At 36.8% G+C, this 8,876-nt stretch overlaps 1 protein-coding gene across 2 annotated transcripts in view; it reads right to left on the reverse strand.

Moving 5' to 3' along the window:
* The window catches only part of GRIA2 (glutamate ionotropic receptor AMPA type subunit 2), a 181,932-nt gene that overhangs the window by 172,506 nt on the left and 550 nt on the right, over window positions 1-8,876 (reverse strand). For both annotated transcript variants that reach the window (XM_036763318.1, XM_036763319.1), the window contains exons 1-2: window positions 8,705-8,876; window positions 8,071-8,211 (exon numbers count right to left, since the gene is read on the reverse strand). The exon at window positions 8,705-8,876 is cut by the window's right edge and continues 550 nt beyond it. In XM_036763318.1, coding sequence (XP_036619213.1) covers window positions 8,071-8,211; window positions 8,705-8,792 — 229 coding nt within the window. In that variant the 5' untranslated portion in view covers window positions 8,793-8,876. The remainder of the gene's footprint in view (window positions 1-8,070; window positions 8,212-8,704) is intronic.

Raw genomic sequence — 8,876 nt, forward strand, 5'->3', positions numbered from 1 at the left:
TAACTTAAAGCAAGGACTTAAAACAACTCCAAAAGATTCATGATGGAAAATGCCATCCACATCCACAGAAAGAAATATGGAGTCTGAATGCAGATAGAAACATACTATTTGCTCTCTTTTGTTTTAGTTTAGTTTTGTTTTTTTTTCTTTTTCATAGTTCCTCCCATTTGTTCTAATTCTTCTATACAACATGCCTAATGTGAAAATATGTTTAATAAGGATGTATATGTAGAGCTTATATCAGATTGCATGCCATCTTGGGGGAAGTGGAGGGAGGCAGAGAAAATTTAAAACTGATGGAAGTGAATGTTGAAAACTAAAAATAAATAAATAAATTTATTAAAAAAATAAGGAAGTAAATAAATAGTAGTCAATGACCAGTGCTTTGAAGGTTGCTCACCTTTAAAGATAGCCTAACTAGAGTTTATATGCAAGCATTCCGGATCCATGAAATTGTTGGAGGGGAGGGGTTTCTATAAATGCTGTGATGAATATGCATGTTTTGAAAATATGGGACATTTTGTCATTTTTAGTTTTTAATTCAGGAATTATAATCAAAAAGTGAAAACTGAATTTTGTGTTGAGTGGATTTACTCATAAAAAGTAAAATAGAACTTTGGTAAATAATAAGCAATATTCTCAAACTGTATGCCATCTCAGTAGTGCTGGTCAAAATTTCTTTTCTAAAAGGGTAATATCACTAACCTAAAAGACCTTTTAAAATACCTTATTGAAAGAGATAGATCAGATACAATTTATCAAACTGTTGCTGATAAACAATTCCAGGAACTCTAGGAGGCAAGGTGAGATGTTGATGCTTTATCCAATGTTCTTTGTGCTCGCTGTCATATACATAAAACTATCTATTTTCATTCAACTGTATTTTCATGGACTAGAATTTGTATCTCAATCAAGCCTTTTTCCCCTCAAAATTAATGAACTTATTTTCTTTTCAAAAGTTATTTCAAAAGCACATTATACTGTTATAGTTGGAAAATAAATGTCATCATTTTTCATCCTCTTTATTTTTTTTAGTCAGAGCTCTTGGTATTCCACAAACTTGAAAAACATTGGCTGAAGTAATAACATGTAGATCTGAGGCTTAAGAATGAATCAGCATCCTCTTGTCATAAAGCTGTGGTGCAAGGATCCCTGCAGAGCTCTAAGACTTGATTTAAAATGGAAATGCTTATCCCCTCCTGAGCCAGCAGGATTAAACTTCTAAGATCTCACATATATCACCTCTGTGCAGAGAATACTATAGGAATAACTTCACACTGTTCTTGATCTTTTAAATTCCTCCAATAATCTCTGAATATTATAATACATGTATGGTGTATGCATTCATGCATGCATGTGTACAACGAGAAAATAGAACAGAAGCTTTAACATATTTTGTGGAATTGCAGCTTCTAGTGGGGAGGGGGGAGGGAGTTAAGAAATAGACAAATAAAAAATAAGCTGGAGAAGACCCAAGAGTCTATTTTTACAAAATTTCCATAGTAATGTCTAAAGATCATAGGATATGGCTTTTGTGGACCTGCATTTGAAGACAAGCTCTGTTCATTGCTCCCCATGTGACCTAGGAAGTTTTCTAACCTCACTAGGCCTCAGTTTACTCAAGTACATTATATATAAGAGGGTCAAACTAGATGTTCTCTAACATCTCTTACAGCTCTAGTTGTTCTGATCTTACTTGCCAGTGGTACCAGCATCATCTAGAAAATCATCACAATACATACATATACATATAAAACACATAAGCGTAGTGTATATACACATGTACATATAACATATCTACATATATATCTTAGAGTTTTAAAAGCTTGAAAGTTCCTTTACAAATAGTACAGTTACAAATGGATACTTCATGATTAAATTTTTAAATTAAATTCAGTGATTTGGGGAATTTACAAAATTCAGGAATTTTATATGATTGTAAGATTTGTATAAGATTGTTTATTTGCATATTGGTATACATTCCCCAGCCCCCAGCAAAATGTACATTTCACTTTAGTTCATATATCCCAAATGTCTGGCACACAGCAGGTGATTAACAAATGTTTTTAGAATTGAATAGAATTCATACATTAAGCAAATATTTATTCAGAACTCATGAAATACAATATACTGTGCTGAGAACTGGAGATTATATGAAGAAGTTTAGAAAGGAGATTATCCCTGCACTCATATAGATAGCAGCATAGTCTGGGATAAGTCGTAAATACAAATAACTGTAATATACAACGTTATGTGATAAGTGCATTAGAGATGTAGCAGACAGTTAAAAACTAAGTAGAGCCATATTCAGCTACAATATTTTACAAGCCAAAATGAAAATTTACCAACTTTTTTTAGATGCCCTGTTTGGAGACATCTACTTTTTAGTTCTTTTTACTATCTAAATGCTCTCCTTCTTAACTGGCATATATGCTCTAAGTACATTCTGGTTCCAGCCTGGCTATCTAAAGTCTTTTCACATAATATTTATATTCCCAGTGTCCTTTATGTCACCTCACTGACCAGTGACCAAGGATGTAGTTCTAACTAGCACCATTTCATAGAATATCCCCATCTGCTGGACATATTAAAGAATAAAGAACTTTCTAACCTGAAAATGCCTAAGTGCCAAGATGGAATCAGCCATTGATATTAGGCCTGTACTGAATAGCTTAGGAATCTGATTTTGAAGGGAAGTTAAAAATGAGTTGTTCAGAAAATTTAAATCTTAGGCATCTGTGTCTAGATGTTTTACCCCAATTTAAATGTTCTTTTTCTAATACACATTTTTTCTTTTTAAATGAACATTTAAAATAGACTACCTTATGTTCAGTTTTTTTTAATTGATCACATTTCATAATTTGCACTACCAACATCGTTTGTTTCTGTGTGTGACAGTTATATGAAGAACACAATATTTTCTCCTATATCTCCATCTACTGGCTCAGAGGAAAAAAGTCAGACAAAATTGATTTTGATTTTTCCATTTCTTTAACTTAACATTCTCCACAATAAATTTTGTTCTATGAATTTGAAACAGAAAATTCTTTTTTTCGAAGACTTCACATACTTGCAAAAAAGTATCAGGACAAAGTTAAGTGATTGGTTGGATATTTTAGTTGAAGAGGAGGTTGGTCTCATGTTATATTCTCAGCAATGTCATTGTAAGTCATGTTTGCTGGGGTTGCAGGTTTTTTTCATGAAATGTCCCTTTCAAAAGTTTTTTTTAATTAATGAGAAAGTCATCCTATAATTGTCAAAATAGAGAAAAGTTCATCATTCACCTCCAAAGTTTGCTCTTATCTGTTGCACTTAATTTAATTTGTGATAAAGCTGAATACGTCAAGATATAGGACAATGCTTTCATAAAAAATTCAGATCTTAATGGGACAACTATGAATAGCTAATGCAAAAAGGAAGATGCATACTTATGTTTCCCTACAAAAAAATTTCTTGACAGAAAAACAAACAAACATACTGTCAACAATGTGTGAAGGCTACTATCCATATAGCCAGGTGATATAGATATTCCAAAAGATTAAAAAAATAGTCACAAAAAGAAATAAATAACAGAGCAATTGTTCCAGAACTTACTATTTAGTAATAATACTACTGGATTCAACTGCTGAGCTGAATTTTTTGCTATTACGCTCTGAAAATAAAATGCCATTTTGCGAGCAATGTAAAGGGCATAGGAGGAAGTCTATCACAGTATTTGCATCTGCCTTGGAAGTCAAAATAAAATTGAAAATATGTTTTTTGTTTCCAGGTAGTCAGTGAAATAACAGATAACAAATGGTTGCCTTTTTAAAAAATGGGTAACTTTATTACCTCTACTGTAAATGTTAAGGAGAAACATAGGAATGAAAGTGGTTCAGAGTGAAGCATATATGACTTTTTCCCCAAAATAAATAAATCATACAATCTCTTCATTTAGGTTTTTAATCACACTGTTGATCTTATTAGTTCCTTAAGTTAGTGCCTATTTATTCTGGTATGATAGAGAAAATCCTTAATCTGGTATCCCACATAAATGGAAATGAACAAGATATGCCATAATTGAAAGCACTGATCTGCTGAAAATAGAACAGTAATACACCTATAAACTTTGATTTCCTGTGGGATGTTAGGCAAGTCACTTTATCTCCTTGGGCCTCAGTTTTCTTATTTGTAAAGTAAGGAGATTAGGCATGATGACCTTTATATTCCTTGCCAGTTTTAAATCATATAACCCTAATATTGTATACATTTAGCACCGAGATTTGTGTTCTTTTTTTAATATTGTGGGAATAAGCACTCCTTTACAAGCTATGTAATTTTCAAAAGGAAAACAGAAAGAAAAATTCCTTCAATTTCTAGAATCCAATGCAAAAGGAATTGTATTAGTTAAAATCATGAATCTTGATTGGCCCTACTGCTTCAACTGTATCATGAGCAAAAATTAATTAATTCCAGGGTGAGCAGACTAGGAAAAGAACCACACAAGAGTGAGAGGTTTTCATGAATTTTGGCAAGATTAAAAGAGTCAAGAGTCACTACGGTGAGCCTATTTAATTTTCTCAATATTACCTCACATTCACTCAAGCCTTTGGCTTAGTAGTTGAGTTTGGCAACAAGGCATAAAGTATAGAGTCCAAGCCAAGAACTCCTGGGTCCAAGTTCTGCCTCTGACACATACAGGTTATATCACCCCGTGAAAATCATGTAAGTGTTCTAAGTAATACTCTTAAGAATATAAATTGCAGAGACGTTCACCTGTATCAGCAGAGGGAGTTTCCTCATCTGGGAGCTGAACTCTCAGATCCAGTTCCATTCCCCATTTCTATAGTCTATCTAATCAGATCTTCAAAACAATCCTACGACATTAATATGACAGGCATTATTATCCACATTTTACAAGTAAAGAACTTAAGGCTCAGAAAACTTAAGTAATAATAACAAATCATAATTACATAGCTTTTATGGTTTATGTAGTACTCCCTATAGTTTACTAAATTGAAATTTATACCAATCCTATGAGTTTACTAGGGCAATATAATCATCTCCATTTTATGGATGAAGAAGTAGAGCTATTATTATTAGACTTGGAAAAGTTAAATTCCTTGTCTGAGGAAAAATAAAAGGGGAAGGCCTGGAATACAGGCCTTTTGACACCAATTTTGCTCACACAAAGGGTTAAACCAGTGTCAATTGTTCCTACTTCACACTTATGTTTTAATTCCTATAACTAAGGAGAAACAGGCAAAGAATGGCTATGTGACTCATCCAAAACCACACAGAAAGGCCTAGGTCTCATGAGTTTTTCCATTAGATTTGAGTTTCTACATTATATTATAATACATCATACTTCATCAAATATCTGATGAATTTCCTTGTAACTTTGGAATCATAGTATCATTAGTCTGAATTGTAATACCTGAAAACTGTTAAACATTTGACCCAGATTAGTGACTCCACATTTGTTGTCATATAAAATAAAATAATTGGTGCATTAAAAATGCTCCTTTTCCCTTTTAAGCAAGGTTTCCCAGGCATATGTATGGTCTAGATTTGGCTACTAAAATTCTGATGTCCAACAGTTGCTTATAGCTACATTCTCACTACTTCTTTCTCTACATTCAGCTAATGATCACGCCATTAATTTATTTTTTCTAGGATTGATGTTTTAATGTTTCAAAAATTGTTTTGGGTATGATTTAGATTTTTTTAACATGTAGGGTACTCTGAAACCACATACATATACATATATATATATATATCAAGATATATGGTGTATATATACACATATACGATATAGATGGGTATGCATATGTGTGTGTGTGAGAGAGAGAGAGAGAAAGAGAGATACATACAGAGGCCAAAATTAATAGCACTGTATCTCTCTACAGTAGATTTGCTTTTGTGTTTGAGTAAGAAACATGGTTATTTAGGAAAGTTTTCCAGATCAGTTGTTATTGAGTTAAACCTATACTAACCAGACTTCTCAAATCAAGTGAGAGATTTCAATCATATTCCCTTCCATAATGTATAGCTCTTAAAGAATCTTTGCATTTAAGATCTAGGTCTTCACTAAATCAATCTTAAAGTTCACTTCTTGTTATATATTGCTTTTCAAACCTTGTTTCCCAGCCAAATTTAGTGAAATAAATACTTCCTAGTACCTGGTAGAGGAGACACATTTTTTTTTTTGGTGGAGAGGGGTTGGTGGGTGGAGAAAGCATCCTGCAACTTAATGGAACAAATCAAACAAGTCATTGGGCATTCAAGAAAAATACTACCTTAAAATTACAGTAACCCATCTTTACAATTCTGCTGTCTTATCACCTATCCACCACCCAATCTAGACATTGGCAAGTATTTTTTATACTATCTATGGCCTAAATTGCAAAATCACTTTAACGACATATGTCTTCATCTCATTATGGTCTCCTGAAGATCTCCTTCCTCATTTCCCCCCTACACACACTGATATTTCAGGCGTCTGTCGTGACCACAGTCCTGTCCCTGTTTTATCAATCAAGTGACAAGATTCCATCCCCCACTCCCACCATGGTTTTGAAATGAGCTGATGACTCTCAAGTCTATTAAATCAACCTAAATTATTGATTGTAAACTCAAGACTTGATGGAAATGGAATTTCAATTACTTCTTCCCAAAGATGTTGGTGAAATGTGGAAACATTTCAACTCTGCTCCGCCCCCCCCCCCCCGCACCCATTAAAGTGTTCACCTAGCTCTTGGATACTGGACACGTGTGTGCGTGTGTGTGCGTGTGTGTGTGTAGTGGGGAAAGAGTTAGTGGATGGGCACTGGCAAATCACTTGCATCATTTAATATGATATAATGGCGTGAAGATCAAGGCGTAGGGGAAAAGGACGGATCTACCCAGCAGGAAATTATGGAAGCCAACAGGAGAGTCCCTTCGTAGCGGCATCCCCGGCTAAGCTCAGGGTTTTGGTCTTGATAAGATTGGGGGGGGGGGGGTGACAGGAGTGGAGATTTGCAGCTAGGAGAGGCGAACTATTCCAATGCAGTTTAAAAATCAGTTGCTTTGTCTTTCCATTATTTTAATGGCAGCCAACCATGGACTCCCCCGCGAGCTGAAGATTGTTGGGAGATGGGAGGGGAAATGAGGGTGGCAGGGGGCTAATATGGATGGTAGAAAAGAATAAAATGGCTGATAGGCAGCGGTGCCTTCTCAAATTCAACGGTATCCAATTGTTTTCAGATCGTTTCGTTTCCTTTGCTGAAGCACCGCGATGCAACCCAATGCTAGCTGAGAACAGAGCAGGCAGAGTCCGCTAGCAAAGAGCTGCCGGGCGGACAAAAGAATCTCTTTCAGAATAGCCTGGAAGCACAATTGCCTTACAAGAAGCAGACACCTCCAAGAACAGATCTCTCTCCGACCCGGAGAGCACGCACACATCACAAAGTCTGAGCTAGGAACTAGCTTCCCTAGTGGAGGAAAAACCCTGCCTGGTATACAGCTCACCCGGGCTCCCTAAAAATGGTGTTATGTAACGCACCCCGAGCCCAGCGCATCCGGAACCATTTTTAAAAATGTGTCCCATCGAAAAGGAAATAGTGACCGTTCCGTTGAGCCATAGCTGGGCGTGCAGGAGTTGAACCAGGGAGCCAGAGCCGGAGAAGAAACAGCTACTAGACTGGCTATGAGCTCTCATTCAATTCCTGGATCTGTCCAGCATCCCATGAGTCTGCTTACCCTCAGAAAACAGTTTGTCCAAGTGAAGCAAAGACGCTTGCAAGGACATGATGGGATAGGGGGAGAAAGGGGTGGAGGGAAGAGACCCCAGGAGAAAGGCCTGGGGTTGAGAGTCGGAACCTAGAGGCCCTAGGAAAAAGCAGGCAGGCCCAGGCCACCTCAACCTTGCTCACGCCCCCAAGCCCCTAGTGCGCACGCACACTCTCCAGTTCCCCTCTACTCTTTTCAGCCAGGAGAGCCCCCTACTCTTCTCATCTCACCACACAGGCGCACCCACCACCACCACCCACTTCCTCGCACCCAGCTTCTTTCTTGTTCATTTGAATAACATGAATATTCATTACTCACAAGCGTTGGTGACTGCAAAGCTGTTGGCTACCTCCAGATTGTCGATGTGGGGCGTCAGCCTAAACTCTGAAGTGGAAAACTGAACCATCCCTACCCGAAATGCACTGTATTCCTGATCGGCGCCCCTTGGAAATAACCCCCCTGCAAAGAACAAACACAGGAAGCAAGAGAACATTGTCAGTGCCAGGAAGAGAGAAGAGCAGACCCCTCTGGGAGCTGTTCATCCCCTAAAGGGGAGAATAAAGACATCATTCCCCTGTGGGAGTGGGGACTCAGACAATCCAACTATGGAAAAGGGGGTCATGCAATTTATCAGAATCAGAGGCGATAAAATAGCTAGCCAAAGACGTTCGCCTTTTCCTTTCACCAGAAACGTTCCCTTACAGATCATGAAAAACCCGAGCACACGGAAGAACAGTGTGCAATTAGAGGGCGAGCATCTTCCTCTGTTGTATCACGGATATAGTCTTTCCCCATAGCCACATTCTAGTTATTATATGCATATTCTAGACATTTAAAATTTGGAATGTGATCAAGGTATGACATAACACTACATGACAAGAATTGTCAATCCAGAACCAAGATTAGCATCGAATAAAGTACAATTCAAAAGCATATCCTAAGGATTACCTACCTATCTGTATGCTGTTAGAAGAGACACCAAAAATCAATCCCCAAAAAACAGGAGAAAGGAAGACAGAAATATGCATAATCTTTTGCATTTCCAGAAAAGTAGAGCATCCACAAAATATTCTTTTGTTGTTGTTCTTTTCCTCCTCTTTCTTTGGCCGTTTCTGTCAGTAAAT

Source organism: Trichosurus vulpecula, chromosome 6, assembly GCF_011100635.1.
Source record: "Trichosurus vulpecula isolate mTriVul1 chromosome 6, mTriVul1.pri, whole genome shotgun sequence".
In the NCBI taxonomy this organism is placed as follows: domain Eukaryota; kingdom Metazoa; phylum Chordata; class Mammalia; order Diprotodontia; family Phalangeridae; genus Trichosurus; species Trichosurus vulpecula.